General features: G+C 38.4%; 1 protein-coding gene across 1 annotated transcript; it reads right to left on the bottom strand.

Moving 5' to 3' along the window:
• Positions 1-19,911: 19,911 nt before the first annotated feature.
• On the bottom strand, positions 19,912-21,267 carry DRD1 (dopamine receptor D1). Its single transcript, XM_070933955.1, has one exon. The coding sequence runs from the start codon at positions 21,265-21,267 to the stop codon at positions 19,912-19,914; it is 1,356 nt and encodes a 451-aa protein (XP_070790056.1).
• Positions 21,268-23,966: the final 2,699 nt, after the last annotated feature.

Raw genomic sequence — 23,966 nt, 5'->3', positions numbered from 1 at the left:
GGCCATGGTGGGCTTGGCCTAGTTGGCCTCCTGCACCATGGTGAGGGGGCATTTTTGCCCTCCCGGGGCTCTGGAGACTTTCCTCGAGCCTCCGAGAGGGCAAAAATAGCTTTCCCAGGCTCCAGAGGGCCTCTGGATGCCTCTGGAGACCCGAACTTCCACCTATTTTTCACCGTCCCCGAGCCGCCCTGCACTTACCTGCATCCAAAATGGACTGCGTGGGGATTCCTGGGAGAGGAGGGCTGGGGTGGGCGGGGCCAGCCAGGAGCGGGATTTGGGGATTCTTTGAACTGCACAGAATCTTAGCTAGAGGTTCTCCCAAACCCCTGCGAACCCCCAGCAGCCCACCCCTGATCATCATTCTAGCCATTGTCTATCGACTGCAGGATGAAGGTCTCTTCTGAATGTTTCCAACTAATAAGGTCTTGAGCTTTCTTTTGCCAGTTGAGCCTGCAATACTTGCTGATGTCGTCGTTCCATATTATTTTAGGTCTCTTACTCATTTATATGGTGTTCTGTAATAAGATAATATAACAGTGGCTAGAGACCACTAGAGTGTTGCAAGATTTATTTATTTTCTTTATCATCACGATGCAGAATGAGGAAAGAGCTGGCTCCGGCCTAATAATGTTGACAAATGGCAAAGCGGGTCTAGCATCATGGGATCCCTGTGTACTGTAGCTGGCAAAAATATCTTATTTTCATTTTTAAATGACATTTAAAATCACAAATCAGAAACAAAGACTAGGAGTAAATATCAAAACTATTCCAGAGAGGAATATATAGGATTACCCGTAAGAGACATTTTGCCTTTATGAGCTTGCCTAATAATGGTACCAGAATACACTTTAATTAAAAACACCAGTTTCATTTGTTTTTGTTCCAAAATCTGTAGCTGAAAACTCAAAAGGAGCAAAGATGCCACTGTTACACAAGTTTATGGAAATTAAAGTACAGATGAAATCCATGCAGTTAGAGTTAATGAATGTGAGACAACAAGAGACTTGTGTGCTAGAAAAACGGTTGTGGTCTGTTGTTTCTATTCCTGTTCTATTCCTTGTCTTTCCCCCCCCCCATAACTTTCCTTGCCTCTAACTACTTTTCTCCTTGTATCATTATTCCTTTGTCTTCTAAGCATTTTCATCACCAACACTTTTACTACTTCTGTAAGAGTCCCAAGAAAAGTGATCATGGAGGGTTAGGAATGATCTATTTAGTCTAACTAACAGCATCTTCTCCTTCACCCCCTTTTTGGAGTGAAGTGCTCTTCATTCATCACTCCACTCATAGAAGCTCTTGTAATTTGATTTTTTTTGTTCCCTTACTTCAAAAACTTCAAAAACTTCCCTTACTTCAAAAACTTCAAAATCCCATGTTTTGTTTCCGTACAGCATTTTATCCAGACATTGTGCAGCCATTCAATATTTTGGTGTGGCACCAATTATTGAGAAGATGAGAGAAGGCTGGCTCCGCTGGTATGGATATATCCTAAGAGCAGCACTTTCCACCATTGCCAAGACTGCCTACCAACTAGAAGTCAATGGCTGGCAACCTCGCGGGCACCCAAAACAGAGATGGCAAGACACCATCAACAAAGATATGCAAGCTGCGGGCCTGCACCATACAGCTGGTGACTGCATCAGGGCTGACCATGCAAAATAGTGTTCAATGACCTGCGGTAAATGCTAGGAAGAAGAAGAAGACTTTGTGCAGCTGAAACATCTAAATGCATATTAAGTAGTAAAGGAATGATGGTTGGGACTCCTAGTAAGAACTGTCCATAAATCAACTAGTTTGGGAAAATAACCAAGTCCAGTCTTAAGTGTTAATGGCAATGTGGGTCTAGTATCTAGGGATCACTGATTAGCTAGGCCACTTTTTATTTAAGAAAATGAAATTTAAAAAATAGCAAACCAGAAATACAGTGTCCAAAGGGACTTGTGAAAAAGCATGTCCAGAGTGGAAGATATAGCATTACCAATTTTTCCAAATATTTACTTTTACTGAAAGTCATACCTCAAGAAAACCCAGGGCAGCAATAATAAAGAAATAACTTTCAGACATATTTTTCCTTTAAGGCACTAGGCATATGACAGTGTTAAACTAGATTGCAATCTGCCATTCTCAAGCTGTACTGCTCAAAATATGATGTTCCTTAGCAATACAATAATCTAAACACAATTTAAATTTAAAGGTTATTGACTTCTTAAGATTGTCTCCCCCACCAAAAAGGAAAAAAAAAACATGAAAAGAACAACTGAAAAATATGTGTGTTACATGTATATTTTCCTTCCTTCCTTCTTTCTTTCCTTCCTTCTTTCTTTCCTTCCTCCCTTCCTTCTTGTTCATTATTGATTTCTAGATGTTCTTTTCGCTGTCCTATAGTGGGTAGAAATGAGACTAGATGAGAATTCAGACTAGATGAGAGCATCATTAAAAATAAATACATTCCCCATGCAGTTAATCCAGTGGAAGGTCTGCCTTTCTGGGAGTCTTAATGGCCTGATTTCAGGTTGCTTGTTGAACAGAAGCAGCAGTAAGAAAGGCTTTTGCTCTGCTACAGCAGCACTAAAGCTGGAGGGGCTGTTGAATACGACAAAAATAAAACATTGGAATATAAATAGTAGCTGGGATGGCGTACTTAATTGGTGCATGCATCTGGTGCATTTTCCATCCTTATAATGATGCAGCATGATAGCCCTATTAAACAGGGCTTCTCACCTGATGCCCTAATTGTGCAATGTAAAGGTCAGAAATGCCTCTGCCCAAAGGGAGGAAACCCATACTACAAAGCACTTACAAAGCACCAAGTAGATATATAGTATATGGGGGCTGGGGAAAATCCTCCACCCACTAACCATGAACTTGCTTGGCAGCACGAGAAGGAAGCAACTGCAAGGTTTCTCACATTGAAAAGCTAAAATGGAAGTAGGACCTTTGGAAGCATTCAGAATCCCAGAGTTAGCTCTTGATATCAGGTCTATGTAGATCATGGTCAAGCCACTCCTTACAGCTGTGTTGTTCTCCTCTAATGGAGCAAAATGCCTTGCAGAGGAGAACCACTTGCCTCCATGAATTATTGAGAGGTGGATGATCTGCTTGAGCAGCTACTTTATTTCCATGGAAATGGTTCACATGTATGAGAGTTACTTTTGCTGTGGAAAGTCCACTGATTTTGAATTTGGCACACTTTGAGAAGGTACTCAATTTTTGACAGAGTGAAACACCAAATGAATGTGCTGTACTCTGTATCAGTATCCAGCTCTTAATTTTTAACTGCTAATTTTTTTGTACCATATTTAAAGTGAGCATGTTCAGAAATAAGCAGACTGTTAGTCGTCCAGTAAGGGCATGGCAGGGGTGGATTTTAAATTTTTTTACTACCAGTTCTGTTGGCGTGGCTTATTTTGTGGGCATGGTTTGATGGTCAAGTGACAATTCTTTAGGATTTAGCAGAGGTACTGGTCTACCAGGCTTTTAACTGCTTGCAGAGACGTACCGGTCTACCCATTTGTTTTTGGAGCTTTCCGGTCTACCCATTTGTTTTTGGAGCACGCTGGTCTACCACCATACTGCCTTTTACCGCTGATCAGCTGTAGGGCAGCCCTTTGAAGTACCACGGCAAGAGTTTAAACAGTTTTTTTCCTTCTAGCCGATCAGCTGGCACTCAGGAGGCAGCGAATAGATTGGGGGCGGAGCCAGGCAGAGGTGGTATTTACCGGTTCTCTGAACTACTCAAAATTTCCACTACAGGTTGGCAAGAACCGGGGAGAATTGATAGCAACCCAGCACTGGGGCATTGTGTACCTGAAGATGTCCATGAAGAAATGGGGATAACATTAAAGTTTAAATCCATGGCTGGGTGTGGGATCTGGACCAGTGACATCTCTCCAGAGAAAAGAGAGAGATTGGATAGCCCACAGGCACTCCATACATCTGCTTCTTGTGTGTAGATGGCAGAAACCAATGCTTTTGCAATCTGTTTGTGAGTTGAGGGACTGGGAGTCAAGGGATCACATCTTTGCTCATAGCCTTAATGTAGCCTTAAAGGACTCAGAGTTCAACCAATCCTTATTTCTTAAGTACTTTGGAAGCAACGTTGTATTGCTTTCTAAATTTGAAAACTTTGGGAATATCAAGGTTTATTGGCTTTTACTAGGTGAGTCCGTCAATCCACTATAAATGAAGTTTTAACTATACTGTATGCTTAAATCTTTTTTTTAAAGGGAGTGTTAAAAAGGATGCTTAGACTATTAATTTTACAAGGTTATAAACAGATTAATGGTCCAGATAGATTCAATAAAATTTGGAGATTCTATATAACCTCCCATAGGAAACTACCTGTGCTTATGTACCCAGAAGGAACTAACATGGTAAGATATAACTTTGACATTTGGATACAAGAAGGCACCAAAAGAAAGTAAAATGATAGCTATACCAAGAGATATTTTGGAATATTGGACTCAACAGCTAACTTTAAAGATTTCTGTTATTATTGATAAACTGATAGATGGATGAGGAACAAGTATAGTATTATTGAACAAGACTGAAATATGTTTAATGTGGTCTTGAAATAAGACAAGAAAGATGACAAGAAAAATATGGAAAAAGATGAAATATACAAATGAAACTGACTAATGTTTTAATAGCTATAAAGAATGTACAAATAATAGATTGAAAAAAATGAATTGGATAACCTTTTTTACAATGGATTTACAAAAGGGATTTGTTAATATTGTCAGCAACTTTGTAAGAAAAGACAATGAAAAAGTTTAAAAAGTCAAATGTTTGGAAATTACTTGAAAGAAGTAAAGACCAAGATTGCTCTAAATAAGGGAAAAATATAAAGTTGATTTATTTTACCATGGTTAAAATTGATACGTTGCTATCTCTGACAATTTTGAATTGAACTTTTTTAGCAGGATGTACAGTATAAAGGCTTTACTATAGGTAAGAGTTCTATGAGAAAGAATTTATTTGTTACATTTTAAATTTATCTAATCAAGATTAACATAGTTATATTATCATCTCTATTGGTCTTTTACATGAGGTTTGGTCTTTTACATGAGGTTTGGGCATTTAAAAATAGCAAGTGAGATATAAATGTAAATGGAAGAAATTTAAGTGGGTTTATTAAATCAAGTTTGTAATAGTTATGTTATTATTTCTGGCAATGCTTAATGGACTTTTGCTGCTTAAGACGCAGGAGGGGGGGTTAAAAATTATTTATAGGGAATGAGATGCGGATGAAGACGTTGTATTTTAAGAAATGGTAATAAGTCATTAAATTGATTTATACTTGCTGGAAGAAAAGGGGAAGTTACTTCTTTTTCTTTCCTTTTTTCCTTTTTTGATTTTTCTGTTTATCTTTTTAGTTTTTATAGTCTGCACTAGTTTCATCTGTATATATAACTTGCAATAAAATTATTATTAAAAAGAAGAAGAAATAAACACAGTTCCTGTAATGTTTCTGAGATACTTGTATTTCTGCAATGAGGGCATATCAATCTTTCAATATGAACTTCTTACCTCAATATTCCATTTCTTTGAAGTCAGGAATCCAGTTACTTGTCTGTTTTAGTATTTTTGTTCTACTTCTAGCTGTGTTAAATGAAATAAGATTTTCCATATAATACTCTCATACAATTCCTTTAGAAAGTCATTCTGGCAGAACTTACTAAAAATTTCATCTGGCGTATTATTAAACATTGCATTCTCATGAAAAGAGGAGGGAGGGAGGGAGGGAGGGAGGGAGGGAGGAAGGAAGGAAGGAAGGAAGGAAGGAAGGAATTCACTATAGAACTGTCTCTTACCAAATGCTATTAAAAAGGTTATCATTATCTTTTCCTACCTCCAAATTAAAGTATGATTATTCCGCTTGAGTTAGGTATTACATTCAGTTTTAGCATGTATTTTAACTTATCCTCCATTTTCTTTTAGGTAAAATTCAGATGAAATTTTCTTCTTTTATTTGTATGTATCACTACTCTTCTTCCCTCAATACAGTTACACTATATCTTACAAATTATAATTGTTATGTGGGGTCTGGTTTAAGAGAAGATCTGAAAGCCCTTTAAAGGGTCATTTGGAGAAGAATCAGAGCTGGTATCTGTGTACATATATTCTTACCACTTTAGTAAGCAATACCGTGTTTCCCCCAAAATAAGACCCTGTCTTATATTTTTTTCAAATCCTGAAATAAGCACTTGACCTTATTGCCATGTGCTCAAAAGCCCGATTGGGCTTATTATCAGGGGATGTCTTATTTTGGGGGAAACGGGGTACATGGAATAGTAATTGTATTTTACAACATTAAGCCCAGCAGCATTAAAGGAAAGTGATAAAATTACTGTATCTTTAAAGAGAAGAGAGGACAAATATAACAGATTAGCAAATTGTTTTAAATCCTATGTTTAATTTCACTAAAGGGTTAAATGCAGCCATCTTGCTGAAGCCAAGCAAGTCCGGAGTCCAGCATCAGTTGGGTGCCATCTAGGGATTTCATGAATGCCATATTGAATTCCCCGCTAGAAGAAAGGCAGGATATGAAACGACTAAATAAGTAAATCAATAGCCTAATGTCATTAAAAAAGTGTAGAGGACTTAATCTGAAACAATCTGAGCTCTTCATTTACCAACAAGAAACCCAAGAATAGCGTGAAGATACTTGAGAATGGATTCCTATCTCTGATGCAGAACAGGTCTTCATTCACATGGAGTTTTCATGATGGAAACCATCGTCTATAAAAATCCTCTTTCTCATTCTTAGAATTTTTGATGATGTAAACCCAAGCAAATGTGAAATTGGATGGGAGGATAAGTGCCAGAAGCAATCAATACTCCCTCTCTTCCTCCTTTTAAACCACTTGGCTGTTGAAACATGAGGAGGAGGAAATGTGGAAAATTGAGACAGGTGCAAAAAAGTGCTTTTCCTTTGATTCTTATATCCTTTCCTATCACCTCTTCTTCAGTGCTGCAGCCAGCAAAGCTTCCCTATCTACATTGTCCTTTGCCACTGAGGATAGGAAAGGAATATGACTTTTACAGGAAGCTCCATCCATAAAAGTATTCTCTGCAGAATCAGCTGTTCTTGTGGAATCCCCAACTCCCCTCAGAAGTGATTTGTAGAGGGATGGACTCACACTATCTCCCATCTCTTTAGCAAGTCATGAGTGTATCACAAAGGTATGAACCAAAGCCATAAGCTGAGCTCACATTCCCGATTAACATCTAGCATCTTGGTGACAAATTCGAAGAAATGAGCCAAAGGTGCAAAAAAAATACAAAGTTCTATTCAACCTAACCTAGCTCCTTTGGTTTTATACTAGCAGATAAACAATTTAAAAAGCAACAAGATTCACTTATTATACCACTCCTCTATTGCGTATATGTGTTCTAACTGGATTACATCTTCTTGTCTATAGAAGCAGGAAAGGAAAGGAAAGGAAAGGAAAGGAAAGGAAAGGAAAGGAAAGGAAAGGAAAGGAAAGGAAAGGAAAGGAAAGGAAAGGAAAGGAAAGGAAAGGAAAGGAAAGGAGGACAGAGGAAGGCAGGGCTATATAGAAAAAGTTCTGTGTTTCTCTCGCATAAGACTATCATGGAAATAAAAGCAATAAAGGCACCACATATAAAATTATTTAAACTCGTTATTGTTAGAAAACAATTTTAATCAAAGGAAATACTCTTGAATTACAAGGTAAAGTGAGGCCTCTTTAGCATAGCAGTACAGAAGTGATTTACCATGGCCTTTTCTTTTTGTTTTTAAAACTACAGTCTAACCTAGAACCAAGGGATTTCCTGGTGGTTTCCTAACTGAGGCTTGCTAGCCTCTTTTAATGGGCTGCTTCCATAGTGTAAAATCACATAACATCTGTAATGACCTACACAGCAAGCTGCCCTAGCAAATCCCCATTTTTTTTTTAATTGATTGGTATATACTGGGTTGGTTAATCATTCAGAAAACGTCTTATAGCTGCCTCATTGGTAGTAGGACAACTGCAATCTTCTTTTATTTGTGAGGGTTTGGTCTGTCAGGGCAGGTAGTCCATCCCAGTTACAGTAGAAATGGATCTAAATTACAATTTTGCATGGTTGGCTCCTAGAGCTTTATGCATGTTGTACATGAAAAATTGTGATGGTGAAAATTATGTTTGAACTGTTGATAATTTACATTGTAGATATAAGACTGTTAACTAAAGTCTTCAAATAAACTGGTCAAAGCAAATTGTAGAAATCTCGATAAGTCCTTAATCCCTCATAAATGGATTCCAGAGGTGGAATCTAAGTTTAATTAAAAATTTTGTCTGTGCTGAACAAGACTTTAGATAAAAGTTTGTATATTTCATTGTTACATAACTGCATTCTAACATGGAAGCTACCTATCTCTCGATTGAGTTGTCATTTATTTATTTATTTATTTATTTATTGCGATTTATGGTGTGCATTAAGTCTATTTAGCAGACACATCCTTTAACCATAATTTCTTAATATTTAATTTTGAAACTTGGATCAACTACCATTCTCTTTAATTGGGAAAAATGCATTTTCTTCTTGCTGCTTTTCTATATTATTCAAAATATAAACCTTTATCTAGATTGATTTTTTTATTCATTTCAGCTCGGACCATTATCTACCTTGATTAAGATCTACAATAGAGATATCAAGGTTTTTATCTGTTATCTTTTTTTAAAAAAAATTCCTTGAAGAAATGGAGAAAATATTTGGGTGACTTTAAGCCAGTCACTGTTTTAGCCCAACTCACCTCACAGAGTTGCTGTTGTGGGGAAAATAACTTTATTATAAAAAATAATAAAAGTGGGATTTAAATAAATCAGAAAAAAAGGATATTCTGCCATGGATGCCTCTAGAAGAGACAACATCTGCCACATAAAATCTATAAGGACAAGGACAATGGAGGTTTGACAGGGTTCAGTTTTAGTTTTCCTATTTGGAGGCAAGCATGCCCTTATTTACTTGAAAGAATTGGGGTTAATATGTATAAAAATAACACTCCTGCTAAGTAAAGAACTTACAATACTCCCAAAGGATGGATACTATACTTAGCGGTCATGAAAATAAAATCAATTTGCTGCTTTCCTTCACTGGAAATAAAGTTCTACTAAAGCTAGGTCATGGTTGAACCCACAACATGGGTACAGAAAAACATCCATTTTTCTCCTTTATTGTTTGGAGCTTCAAGGAAAAATGCCATCTGTATCTGTATGCATCTTGTCCCTCAATGTTCTGAGACTTCAGAAGTTCTGGTATAAGGACCAGGGGTGAAATGCTACCAGTTCGGCCGAACCGGTAGCGATGGCGGTGGGTGGTTCAGAGAACCGGCAGCAATGGTGGTGCAAGGCTCCGCCCACCCGACTGGTCATCGTAATTTGTTTTTTACCCTCTGTACATGCGCAGAAGGGTTTGTGCATGTGCAGAGGGTCCAAGCACGCATGTGACGTGCGCATGCACTTCCAAACCAGTAAGGAAGGTAAGCAGATTTCAACCCTGTATAGGACGGTGGCATTCAGTTTAAAATGTAGCATTTACAGCTCATAAGAGTCTTGCATGTCTTCAAAGCCACTCCGTTCAGTTCAAGATTTTGGCTTTATCAAAACTGCGTTCACGTCCCCAGTCTTTTTCTACACTTGAAGGGGGAAAAAAGCTATGGAATTTACTACCACAAATTGTAGTGATGACCAAGTCATTAAATACCAAGAGATAATTTTACAGAAGAATTAAAATGATGCAAGCCATCTCTTCTAATGACGGATATGTCATAGTCAGAAAGAATAATTGTAAAGTGCTGACATCTCACATAGCAGTTTCAAGGGCATCTGATGGAATTCCCCACCCACCCCTTGGAAATATATGCTGGACTAAATACACCCTTAGTCTGAATCAACTTTTTTTATATATAATATTCACGAGATTCCTTTAAAACGTTACATGGAAGATCAGAAGGATGAGCCCTTTCAGTGACTTATTGTGTCACATTCGGTCATCTCTGAAGCCACCATTATTTCTGTGAATGATAATACATAAAATCTATCTCTGTGCTGGTAATTGACTACAACATTTTATTTAATGGAGCTGTTATTAATAATATAAATTGCATTCCGTTTTCCATATCAATGAGTCCAAGCAATTCATAACTCAAGGACAACAGTACAAAATTGCTCATTGAATAAATGGGGTCTCATCCAATTTGGTCCTATATCTTTAGCTCTCAGCACTGCTTTCCCACCCACCCCCCTCATAAATGAGCTGATTGACCTTGCATTTTATCTCCCTGTAACAAGAGTCAGATTCTGCTGTTCGAAAAAGAGGAAACAAAAACACTGCCCTTGACTCCAGTCACATATATTTACACCACGAAGGTTGACTACAAGGCTGCCTGCTATTCATCCCCTTTTAATAAGCTTCGTGTGGGATTGACTCGCCATAATAATAGCAAGATAGTTTTCCCAGTCTGTCAAAGACTTTCTGAAATAATATTAATAATAATAAAAATATTTTACTATAGTCCATTCAGCAACGTATCATAACCAAATAGCATTTATTTTCTAAAATTAACAATCCACAATGTAACTCTTCTTTCATAATGCCAGATCATGTTGCAATGATTAACCAATAGCAGTAAAGCAGAACCACAGCCGTTTCAGGGACCAAAGTTCCTTAGATGTCACTCAAAACTTTGAGGAAGGTTTCGAGTTGGGAAAGATTCTCTCATAGTTACTGGAAACAGAGTCAAAGTACAGAAAGTCAAACCCAGCCTACTAGCTTTTCCTCTTGGGGAAATCCAGGACCATATGCCATCAATCATGTTTCCAGAGCCTTGTCATGGTTCCACAATTTCCAATCCTTTCTCCTTCTTTGTCTCTATCTCCTGCGCCATTCCAGCACTCACCTCCAGAATGGTAGAGCCAGCATGCATAACCACCGTGACAGACCTGAAAGGCAGTACATGGCTGTGGGTTCACACTGTAAATGTGGCTATAAAGATTAGGGATGGGTGCAGGGGTGAAATGTAAAATTTGTTACTACCGGTTCTGTGGGCGTGGCTTGGTGGGGAGGGTGGGCGTGGCCAACTTTTTTAAAAAAAACTTTTCAAAGCATTTTTTCTAATTGAAGCCTCTGCCGATCAGACAACTCAGCTGGGATCGTCAGAGACTTTTCAAAGCATTTTTTTTACCACCTCTTTGGCCAAGAGGTTGCAGAAAAAACTGCTTTGAAAAGCCTCTGACGATCCCAGCTGAGCCGCACAATCATCAGAGGCTTTTTTTTTTATTTTTAAAAGCATTTTTTCATCGGAAGAGGTTGTAGAAAAAAATGCTTTTAAAAGTTTTTAAAAAAAAGCCTCTGATGATCGTGTGGCTCAGCTGGGCATGGTGGGGGGGGGCGCAGGGATTTTTGCTACCGGTTCTCCGAACCACCCACCACCATCGCTACCGGATCGGGCGATCCGATCTGAACCGGGAGCATTTCACCCCTGCATGGGTGGATTCTGCTGTTTCTCTGTATTCATTCAGTTCCCATATGGTGCCAATGTTGTAGAATTATAGGATTGGAAGGGAGCTTGGATGTCTTCTAGTCCAACTCCCTGACCAGTACAAAAAAACCTCATATATTCTGGGCTATCCATTTTTCTTCTAAACCTTCAGTTATGAAGCACCCATAACTTCAGGAAGCAGACTGTTCCATTCTTTAATAGCTCTCAGTTTAGATGGATTAGTCTCAAAATAAATATGTACCGTGCTTATGTATATGTGTGTGTTTGTGTGTGTTTGTATGTATATGTACAGTGTGGGGGATGGGGATGGGGTGCATTTTAGGCATATATTTGTACAAAATTGAAAACTAAGAATATTTAACACTTGTTGCTGTATCAAACAACTGTTAACTGCCAGTTCAAAAACCTGTCTATCAATTTGTTCAGGATATGATTACTATGTCAGTGATGAAGTCTATGCATAGCCTAGTCTTTTTTTCATAGCCTGAGGATCCCTTTATTTAATCTGGATTTTCACCTATTAACAGAGGTGGGCTGTAATGTTATGACCCATGACATGTAATGAACAGAAAGTGAAATATGTAGATTCCTATTGAAGCATCAAATAATCATCCTGTCTGATCAAAATAGGTAATCCTACCCTGCTTTCTCTCCAGTCCTTAGCTGATCTGATAGGAACAAAGTCCGCCAAACTGAAAGGATTAGGCATTTATTTTCCTTTCTCAAATTGAAAATCTGTCTCACTGTGAAATTTTTCACAAATAATATTTGGAATGGCCTCCTAAAAAAGATAAAGTGCAAACTTCAACAAAGATGCTTGTCATACCGACAGAAAATTCTGTCTGTTTCATTTGTATTAAAATTCAGATTCGCTGTTTACAAAAAACAGCATTACAAAAATGTTTGCATACATCTGCCTGCATACTTCTTCCAATCCAAATAGTTTTACCAGCATTTTTCTAGCATTTTCCGTACATTTTTCTACAACATACTTATTTTATGCTCATTATTTGCAATTGCAAATCAACATCCAGAAAAATATGAACTGCTGTACATATTTCACATTCTTTATATTTGGAGAATCTAAAAGTACTTTTACATGAATGTATTTATAAATAAATACATTCATGTAAAAGTACTTTTAAATTCCATGTTTTTATATACCATTTTTTCTCATACAGGAATTATATGGGAGGCTACCCAGAGGAACTCTCTGATATACTCTTCACCAATACACATACACACACTTAGTTTTCAGGCTTTGACCCATAGGTAAAATTCAGCCGGTTCTCACCGGTTCGCCCAACCGTTAATAAATTGCTTAGGCAGTTCAGAGAACCGGTTAAAAATAAAGTGCAAGAGAGGTCTCTCTCTCTCCCTCCCTCCCTCTCTCTCTCTCTCTCTCTCTCTCTCTCTCTCTCTCTCTCTCTCTCTCCCTCCCTCCCTCCCTTCAGTTAATAGCTCCACTTAACAGCTGCAGCCGATACACACTGAATCAAGTCAATAAACAACAGAAACTGACAGGATTAAGGCAGAGAAACCCATCAATCACCCATCTAGGGATGGGAGTAACCTCTTCCCTTCAGGAAGAAGGACAAGGTTACAAACATTTTCATTATAAAGAGTATTAAGTAACATTTCTGTGATCAGCTGATACTCCCTGGAATTTCCCAAGACCTTTTATAGCTTCTGCAGTGTTGGCTACTTTCTTCCTGGGGGAAAGATATAGGAGGGGACAATGATGCTGCTTGATCATATAGTCCGTGAATTTAATGCATGTGTGGTCCAGCCAGCTATATTGCTTCTGCTGTGAAGCACCCAATTTAGAACATAGAGAACATAGAATAATAGAGTTAGAAGGGTTAATGGCTTTTGGTAGCACACCCAGGCTTTCAATTAACCTGAGTAGCTGCTCTTAGTTTCCCTCTCTGCTGCTGTGTTTGCTTTGGGGTTGACTTTTTTTTAAAGGGGAATGGCTGTTTTAAGTTTTCTGCATTGTTTTAGTGGTTCCTGGCACTGTTCTTTTGGGGTGTACTTCCCTCACTCTTTTTTAAAACCTCTAGTGATGGAGCACCCACAACTTCTGAAGGCAAGCTATTCCATTGGTTGATTGGCCTCACCCTTAGGAAATTTCTTCTTAGTCCTAGGTTGCTTCTCTCTTTGGTTAGTTTCTATCCATTGTTTCTTGTTGTGCCTTTTGGTGCTTTGGAAAATAGCCCCTCAAATTTACTGACAGAACAATTAATCAGTGGAACAACTTGCCTCCAGAAGTTGTAAATGCTCCAACACTAGAAGTTTTTAAGAAGAGATTGGATAATCATTTGTCTGAAGTGGTGTAGGGTTTCCTTTCTAAGCAGGGGGTTGGACTAGAAGACATCCAAGGTCCTTTCCAACTCTGCTATTCTATTCTATTCTAAATATTGGAACAGTGCTATTTTATTGTGACTTGGACTGAGGAGAAATTTCCTAAGGGTGAGACCAATCAAGTTGCCACGCCCACCCAGTCAGATGATCAATTTCCCACAGAAAACACCGGGAGCCACAAAACCTGGGCAGATGTGGCCTTGGGGGGGAGTCATGTGACTGGGTGGGAGTGACATTGAGTTGGCCACACCCATCCACCCAGTCACATGACCACCAAGCCATGCCCACCAAGCCATGCCCACAGAACCGGTAGGAAAACATTTTGAATTTCACCCCTGCTTTGACCATTCTGTTCTCAAGATGATGCAATTGAAAATCGATGGCAAATCACTAAATAATTCTGGAATTGTTATTTTTTTGAGTTGCAAAAAACAATGAAGAAGAAAAATAGGTGCATTAGAAGTCTTGAGAGGTTTAATGCATCTATTTTACTGGGGAAGACCCCAAACCCCAATCTCCAAGCATAAAATCTTTAAAACATATGAAGAAAACAGTTCCAAAAATCCTGGCTCTACCCTTTCTTTTGCTTCAATGCATCATCATTAATTTGCAAGACCCCTGCAAAGCTAGGAAAATAATTTTTATATTGTTTCTGTTTGGTTAGTGTGGAAAATGTATGGACTACCCTTTATGGAGTGTTACACTGGTGCTGGAGAGACCCAGGATCAACCCTACATCCTGCCCCAAAGGATGATGATAGTTATGTGCTAATTAATTTCTCTCACCTGAAATACCTCAGGCTTGTTCTGAGAATGAATTGAGAAGAAGAGAATCTCGTACACTACAATTTTCTTAGCTCTTTGGAGTAAAGATCTTAACAAACCTTTAAGTTAAAACTAGCTAATTTTGTACTCTACTTCTTATTTCCTTACAATATAAGATTTCACAAAAAGCTAAACCACTTCCTACAATAACTCAGATGACATAACTTTAACAGCATTGCCAGAGAAGTATTAAAATGAAAAAGAAGAAACAGATAAATGGATGAAGCTCTAAAAACCGATATTTGAGGTTATTAGTTTTTTTTTTCTAAAATGCTAAAATTATTAGTAAGAAGGTATACACGCAAGCTAATATTATGTTAGAGGATGTATTTCACACTGAGATACTTTGCGTAGAAAAAAAAGGGAAAATTACAGTTTGAGAAAATGTCACTGAGAAGCCCAAGGAATAACTGAAATGGCATGGTTTATTTTTTACCATATTTTACAATAAAAGCCCTGCCAAAATAGATGAAACGCCAGGATGCTGAATGAATGGAAACAGAAGGTCCCATGATGCTGTGCCAACCTCTAGGCATTTGACAGTCCTTTGTAAAAGTGTCTTTGAAAGAAACTCAACCAAAGGGGAATGTGATTGAGATAAATGAGAGAGGAAACATGAATAGGTTCGTCTGTTTTGAAAAATAAATAAATCAGGGAATGCTTTTTTTCTCTCCCTTTTTCATAATAGTCAGGCTCATCCAAGAGACAGATGAAAGGAAATGCCTAGAGAAGAATTAAACAAATATATCTAGATAGCTGCCAGCTTGAAGAGGGATGAGACCAATTGATGAAGAATAAGACTGTCAATGGTTACCAGCATAAATACACTCTGCTGCCTCCGGGGACCGAGATGCCATGCCTCAGAGTATTAGTTGCTGGCAGGGCTTCATCTTCATGAAAAAGCTCTTCCCTAATCCCCCCCCCCCGCTTGGAGCTTCCCAGTAGGGCTGAATGCTCTACCAGGCAAGACTTTGGACTTGGATTTAGCAAGCTGCTCCTTAATTTAGATGCTCATGCATAACATTCTCTCTCTCTCTCTCTGTCTAACATTGCACACTGTTTGTAAATTGATCATATGCAATATGTGTATATGGCAGCTCTGTCCACCAAATGTAGGATACATGAAAGGAATTCAAGACTGGACACAGCCTTCATCCCTCTGAATGCAGTATTCTCGGATGATACTATGTCAGCCTGATGGATAATACAAGAAGAATTAAATATCTGTAAATATTCATTTCAAACTTTAGATGTGGTTCAGTTACTTGTCTTGAGGCATGAACTAGAGTGAAAATAGATATTAAATCAAATTAAAGCTTGGGAAATGGGAAATGGGATATCAGTGAACAAAATACATGCCCCCAATAGGAAGAAGCTCAAAGTTGCCCCAAATAGGTGTTATCTGTGCTATTTTGTTTTATTATGCATGAATGGCAAGCAGGCCTATTTAAATAACGCAGCAGAATTTCCACAGTCGTATTAACATCATTTAGTATCATAGGGAGAGAAAGAAATGAACAGAGAGCGAGAAAGAGAGGCTTGAAAGTCTTTCAATCTGATGATCAGAAGCAAAACTATTCTATATGTTCAGCCCTCCATCAGAATATATAGGACTGCAGAAATCAATAAACATTGTGGAATGAAGTCAGGAGGCCCATATAACAAGCTATTTTTCAGAACTATGCAACTCCCAAACTGTGGAAAACACAGCGTTAATGTAAAGAGTACATATACAGGTTCCAGTAAGATATATGCAGGAAGTTACATGTTCAGAAAGAATAAATACAGTAGGCTGATTTAACATTAAAAACACAGAAGAACTTAAGAATGGCAATATATCATGCAAAATGTCTGATCAACTGCAGCAGTGTAGCCAAATGATTTAGCCCAGGTCCTCCTGATAATCAACCAGACATTTGCAAAAACCAACAAATGCTCACAAACACATGATTGTTTCCAGCAGACAATATTGAGTAGTGTTCTGCCACAGGTAGCCATTTATAATGAATATCCATAATTGTACCACTCTCTAAAAAATTGTCTACTTCCCTAAAAAGCCATCCAGTTTGGCACTCATTGGGTACATCTTGAAGAAGCAAATTTCATAACACCACAAGTCCCAAAGGTGCTTTTTCAAGAGGTATTTCAAGAGATATTTTGCTTCTCATCCAAGAAGCTTCTTGGATGAGAAATGAAATGTTCTTCAAAGAAAAACCAGAAAGTCCAGTTGCCTCTTGAAAAAGAACATTTGGGACAACCATGACCTGGATGACTAAGGATCTCCATGGACATAAGACCACAAGTTCTCAGATGCTCTAGAAGGTCTGATCCTATTATAATGTATACATACTTACATAATTATTCACATGAAAGTTTGCTTGCACGCACACACATGCAGACACATATAGAGAGATGAGGACTTATTCATGCATTCATGCAATAATATTGAGAGTTCAGCAAGAAGTTTGGCAGATTTAAACCGTTTCTCGATCCTGCTTCAAATGTCAGGACAGATCTGTTCAGTGTTCAGAACAACTGAAATAGAGCGCCAGTTCTCTTCTACCATGTTTTACAATTGCAAATTTCAGAAACCCAAAACCAAAGCCATGAATTTGAAACTCGATTCCCTGAAAGAAGGAGAAAATAAAGCATGCCTGATCATTTGTTTACCTCTGAATTATCAGAATGCCCCACCTACATGAGGGGGTAAAGCAGTGACTCTCTTTTAAAAACAGGGGCAAAGAGTTACAGTAGTTGCTCAAGGCCATTGATGTAATGATGTTTAAATCTTTCATGATAAAAAAAAGTATTTTAGTTTTGTTACTGTGTTTTTTTTTTAAAAAAGGCTGCAAACATCTGTTTTTACGTTACATCAAGATGCTTTGTTCTTTACAATAGAGAAAACAGCTTTTGCATATACTCGTCTTTCCCAGTACTGCATGTATTGACAGCACTAACCGTCCAAAGACGTTTTTCAGATTTATCAGAAGATGCAGACAATCAAACTTTTGCATGCAAAAAGGGAGCTCTATACTAAGAGAACTCTATTTTTCTGCCCAATTCTTACAAGGCTAGAAATCACCTCTGTCCCAATACACATGTAAGAATATCAAAAAGAAACTGCATGAGACCATTCTTAGTTGATCTTCACCAGACGTTAATTAAATGTCACGAGTTTGTTTGTCCAAAACAAACAAAAAAGAAAGTGGGAGGAAATTGCTGATTAGTCAAAACAACATGGCAATAAAAAAAGCAAATTTTATTTAATAAATTTAATGTAAATCGCTTTATTTGACCTTTTGTTCACAAAATAATTTTATTATATGTATGAAAGCAGCTTACAGGCAATAGAATTATGAAAACATTCACAATACTTGAGTAACACAGACCTGATTTAGGAAGTACATTTTTGTAGACCTAATTTATCTCTTACATTTCTCCTTTTCAGACCATGTGTCTCAACAAATCTTGTATTTTGTTCCAAAATCTGAAGGGGTTCTGCTATCATTCAATCATCATCATCATCTTGTTTGTATATTACTTTCGTAGCTTTAACATTCATTATTTTTAATTAATATGATTAAGGGACTGTGGGAGAAATTTTGGTTTCGAGAGAGCAAAAAGAAAACAAATCTTGGCCACTCTAGGAACTTGCAGGAAAGTGAGGAGGAGTTTTGTTGTTCTTTTCATTTTGTGAGAATCCAAAATCAGAATGAGGCACTATTTTCTATGTAAGAAGCAGTGGAACAAAAGTGAAAATTAAAACAAGCTGATTTAAGACAAACTGCGCTGCTTCACATGGTGCTAGCATTCCTACGTTGCTCTTTTTGGTACCAATTTCATAAGATCACAGAATAGTTTGCTGGATCAGATTAAGTGGCATTGCATCCTCACAATGGCAGGGCAGACGCCTCTTGGAAGTTGGCATAAGAACAGCCCTCCTTCTCGCTGGCATATGCCTGCAGAATTTGAAGCTCTGTTTAACTATCACAGAAAATATTTGTGGTTAGATCATCTACTCTCCAATTGTGAAAGGGAGTAATTATTCTCCCCCCACCCCTGCCCAAAAACAAATTTGAAAGAAGAGAAATCTAAGAGGATTCATTCATCTTCAAAATAGCAAATATGAGTGATTTTTTTTATTTCTTAGCTCATCACATCTTTAAATTGGTGTTCATTTTCCATTGGTATTCCTCTTAGATCAGTATGTTATCTACAGCTTCACATGCTGACATTCAAGCAAAGTCAACACAGACTGAAACTTGAAAATAAAACTAACGCTATGAATTTTGTTTCTAGAAGGTCAAAGTCTGTATAATTTATCGTTCAAGTGATTTTGATCTTCTGTTTCAGAAACAACCCGCAAAATACCTCTCTCTCTCTCTCTTTGTGCAGCAAAAGGTACTGGAGATTTATCCCCTTTGCTGTGTTGGGAACACCTACAAGTTCTAAAGTTAGCTAGACAAAGCTAATTCTGAATTTTGTAAATTCTCCCTTTTTTTCTTCTTCATAAAGTGCTGACTAGTAAACAGATCAAAAATGCAATGAATAACACCATACGTACAGATATCCTATTTTTTTCGACATATATTAAAATAAGATAAAGTCATGTTTGTTTAAACATATGAAAAAATACCCATTTAAATAATAAATAAAGAAAGCCAATATTGACACATAATCTTCCTATTATTAAAAATATCCCATTCTTATTATAAGGCTGTATTGATGTTCAAAATTGTTTTAAAAGGCATCCACCTAATCTGGCAAATTATCAAATTTTTCTTGCAATGTATAAACACCCACAAATGACTATGCAAGTCAAATGGGAATCTCATATAAATCTATTACATTTTATTCACACAGAGAAGTATAATTAGTTTCCCCAGGTCTGTTTCTGCAAACATGTATCCACTTAAAACTCATTTTTTTTTCCTTTTTTTTTTTTTTTTGCAGCTACACCGTACCTACATATTTGATTCATTTCCATTCAAGATGAACAACATTGAACAATCTTTAAATACAATGTATGAAAGGTGGAATTCTTTTTAAAATTTTATGTTTTTGTCAAACAGCAGCTGATTAAGCTCTGGATTTTTATGTGATGGCTTTGATTCTCACAATAGCACACTGTTCTTACTAAAAACAGACAAAAAAAGTTGAAAATCTTTCTCGATTGATCACTTTTTTTTTTTTTAAATGAGTCAACTTTGCCCTTCAGGTTTTATGCTGGCCATTTTGAGTGATTGGATTGATCTTTTCCAAAGACACATCAGCCTCGAAATCCAAAATACCTGATAGGGTTGGAGAAATTTTTTCCAGGGTTTTAGAGAATACCCCTTCCTCTTCTTTTTTCAACATGTCTTCTTCCGGGCAGAGAACCGAATGGGGAATCAAATAGACAAAATTGCACTCTTTGGGGCTGGACCCTCTTGGCTCAAGCTGACTCGAAAAACCCATGCCCCCATTATTGTTGATACTAACTGTCTCTATCGCATTAATGGAGAAAGGACAGAGTCTATAGCAGCCAAGAAGAGTGGAAAATGCCTTGCGGAAATCTGCATTGAAGGCATAAATGATCGGGTTCAAGGAAGAATTGGCCCATCCGAACCAAACAAAAACGTCGAAAGTGGCAGAACTTATACAAAATGGCTCTGCTCCCTGGGATGAGATACTGGGCTCACAAAAGGGCACCATGCAGTTCAGGATGAAGAAGGGTAGCCAACAGCATACAAACACTCCCATAATCACTGACAAAGTCTTTAAAACTTTAGTCTCTCTCTTGAAGGACATTTTGAAGGAGCTTTCTGGATGCTGGCCATCCATACTGTTCCTGTTGCCAGCAGTGGTTTGACAGTTCTTAGCATGCACGGCTGCTCGTTCCAAGGCTGATATACGCCGTATTTGCTTTTGAGCAATCCTATATATCCTCGTATAGGTGACTATCATGATGGCCACTGGGATGTAAAAACTAATAAGAGAGGAAGAGATGGCATACATCCTGTTCAAACTGGAATCACAGTTGTCCATAGCTACACCTTGAAAACTGGCATTTAAGTCTAAAAAGCTTGTGGTTTTAGCTTTGTGCCAGTTCAGTTGTACAGGGATGAAGGAAATCAACACAGACAAGGTCCACGCCACACTGATCATGACAAAAGCTGCCCTGGGGGTCATTTTCCTCTCATACCTAAACGGGCTGGAGATGGCCCAATATCTGTCCACGCTAATGACACACAAATTTAAGATGGAGGCCGTGGAACACATGATGTCGAATGCCACCCAGATGTTACAGAATGATCCAAAAGGCCAGAATCCAGCTATCTCGGCCACAGCTTTCCAGGGCATGACCAAGACAGCAACTAAAAGATCTGAGACCGCCAAAGAGATCACAAAGAAGTTGGTCACCTTGGACCTCAGGTGGCGAAACCTAATGACAGCTGCGCAGACCAGGGTGTTGCCTAGGAGAGTGGTGAGGATCAGCAAGGAGAGGAAGCATCCGGTGAGGATTCGGAAGCAGGAATCTCTTTTCACAAGCAACCCTTCCCCGTCCATAGTGGTGTTGTTCCAAATCATCTTTCCTTCTCAGGCAAAATCATGTCACAGGCCTGGTAGGGGCTACAGCTCCTCGTGTTCCCACAGAGCTTAGAATTTAATTGCTCAGAACCAGGCAGGCACCCTAAGATTCGGGCTCAAGTCTCCAGTCTTGGGAGGATCCCTTTGCTTTCTCTCTCTCTCTCTTTCTCTCTCAAAAAAAACTTTAAAAAAACAAAAACACACAGATAATCCATCACAAGTATCTGAACTTGTTGATCACATCGGGGCTTACCCTCCCTCCCCACCTACCCCCCTCTCTGCCTTTTTTTTTTAAAAAAACAATCTTCTTTTAAACATTAGCCAAAAATAGAAAACTCTTAGCAGGAACAGGCCAGCGGGAGAAAAATCCTCAGAGAATTCTGTACAGAGCGTAATCACTTTTCAGCTTGCACTTTTTCTCACTTAAATAGATTAATGATTCTTTTAAGTAGCCCTTCTGCTCTAATGAAGTGTAACTCTTCAAGTGTTCTGGTTGCTGATACAATTTCTCGTCCCTCTAATTGATGGACATCTTAAACCCACCTCAGCCTTCATATCTTTCTGTTCTGAAATTAAAACATCAGTTCTGCCTTTATACGTAGCCTCGGGACTCAGTTCCTTTCATTGTTCCAAACAGTTTAATAAAGATTCATTGTCCTAGAGGCAAAGAAAATAAATTTACATTTTAAAACATTCAAAAGGTTTATAGAAGGATCATAGTTTTGCATAAAGAAGAAATTCTCCATCCTACCTTTAGGACTTCTGACGCTCATGTCTAATCCAGGGAAACATTTTTTTTTCTTTCTTTCAACTTTATATTTAGGATTTGAATTGTGTAGCAAGACAATGGGTTACAATCACAGCAAGCGAATGCATTGCTTTGGGAATAATATCCTGGTGGAAGAATGTTAAGCAGGCATTGATTTTTTTAGCAAAAGCCACCAGCCTGAACTTTGAGGACTCTTCTGAATTAGCCTTCTCAGGACGTGGACAAGCTCCTTCAATTCCAGCCAGCCCTTATGATTCATGTGCAAACTCTGTGCATCAAAGCAGTCCCGTCTGGATGTTCATCACCCAAGTCACGCTTTGTACATCCTGTTGAAATGCCCCATCAGGATGAAATCATCCCAAGCAAAGACATGATATTTCCAGTTTTCTGGCAAAGGTCTTGAAAAGTGCTGATGGTCTTTTAGTTTTCATTGGAAGAATGACGGAGAAGAGTAACGACCGATCCAGAGTTCAGATCCCTTTAGACCTGGATGTTTCAGCTATAGCCCATTCATTGCTTCTCAAACAGTAGGTGTAGCTGTCAATGGTTCCTTTTCCTTCAAATGCATCCAAATAGGGTAATTTCCTCAGATTCCTCTGTGCTCTAACCTTAAACAGGCATCTATGAACCCGTAAGTTTTCTCTTCATCTCGCCAAGCCGACAGTCCTGGAAGTATTGGCTTCATTTTGCCTGGAGTGATAGAGAGCAACATAACCCGGCATGGAAAGATTTGTTTGCTTGAGGTCTCTTTTCTAAATCTCAGAGGAAGGACATCCAGGCATGAATAACATTAAAAAGCAATATGCACTTAGGTTTCCTGACCTTAAAATCAAGCATCTTCTCTTGCAGAAAGCTATCTTTCTCTCTTTTTCTTCTATAGCACAGGACAAATACACTGTTCTCCCTAGGTGTGAAGGAACAATGGAAAATTAAATACCACAATATTCAAAAATTTGAATATGCCATCCTGATTTTAACTCCCCACTGCCACTGAGGTTGCATAGTGGCACACAAGATCCTGCTCACCTTTCTAAATAGTCAAGGTATATAGATTTATCCTCCAGTCATAAACAAATGGACAAATATAATCCCAAGTGATCTTTAAAATTACTCAGCCGGTTGTATCAGGCATTCAATTTTCCAAGCTATTTATGCAGACTCTAGGTATAATTGTGCTTACATGGGTGTAAAGGCTTAAGGATGCCTGAAATAGGCTCATCCTCCAGAACGTATGAATTTTTGTTCTTTTAGGTCATGATTTATTGGGGGGGGGAATCAAAATGCTTTACTACCGACATATAGTCAAGCCAAAGAACCTGCCTGCTTATGAACCCCAAACCAGCTGCCATAAACAAAGACCATGCATAACTCGAGTTGATGCGAAGGCTGAGGCATGAACTTACCAAATAGAGAAGTTGTTTGTGAGGGTGGGCCATTCCCGAGTGCTGATGGTACAAACTCCCAGCTGAAAGAACAAGACTCACTTCATCTTTTTGGCTGCGGTTTATTTCTGGTTCTCTTCTTTCCTCTCTCTCCCTCCCTCCCCTCCCCTTCTCTCTGCACTCCACAGCAAGGCACATTCACTTTCTCTTTATATGATTCATTGTGTTGTTCCCCAACTTCAGCAACTCGGATTTCACTGTGAAGCTGGCTCCCTCTTCTGGTAAAAATGAGATAGGCATACCCAACAGGAACGGAATTATTCCCCATTATCATCATTACAGTCATCCCCATCATGCTGTTGTGTTCCTGGGAAGGGGAGGGAGAAGGGAAGAAGGGAAGGGAAAACAGAGTTATTGGGGTGTTAGAATATTTCCTTCTCACAGTAAATTGAAAGCTCTGGGACAGGAGACAGTAACAGAAGAGTGACTTTGGGAGTGTCTGGTCAACATAGGCTCTGAGTGGCATCAGGCAGAACCTCCATCAGAGC

This window comes from Pituophis catenifer, unplaced genomic scaffold (genome assembly GCF_029215685.1).
Source record: "Pituophis catenifer annectens isolate HBS135680 unplaced genomic scaffold, rPitCat1.0.hap2 SCAF_2, whole genome shotgun sequence".
NCBI classification, from domain to species: domain Eukaryota; kingdom Metazoa; phylum Chordata; class Lepidosauria; order Squamata; family Colubridae; genus Pituophis; species Pituophis catenifer.
This window is presented reverse-complemented; position numbering and strand designations above follow the sequence as displayed.

What these genes read in the sequence shown, in the direction of transcription:
- DRD1 (XM_070933955.1), bottom strand. Translation starts at nt 21,267, where the DNA reads ATGATTTGGAACAACACCACTATGGACGGGGAAGGGTTGCTTGTGAAA.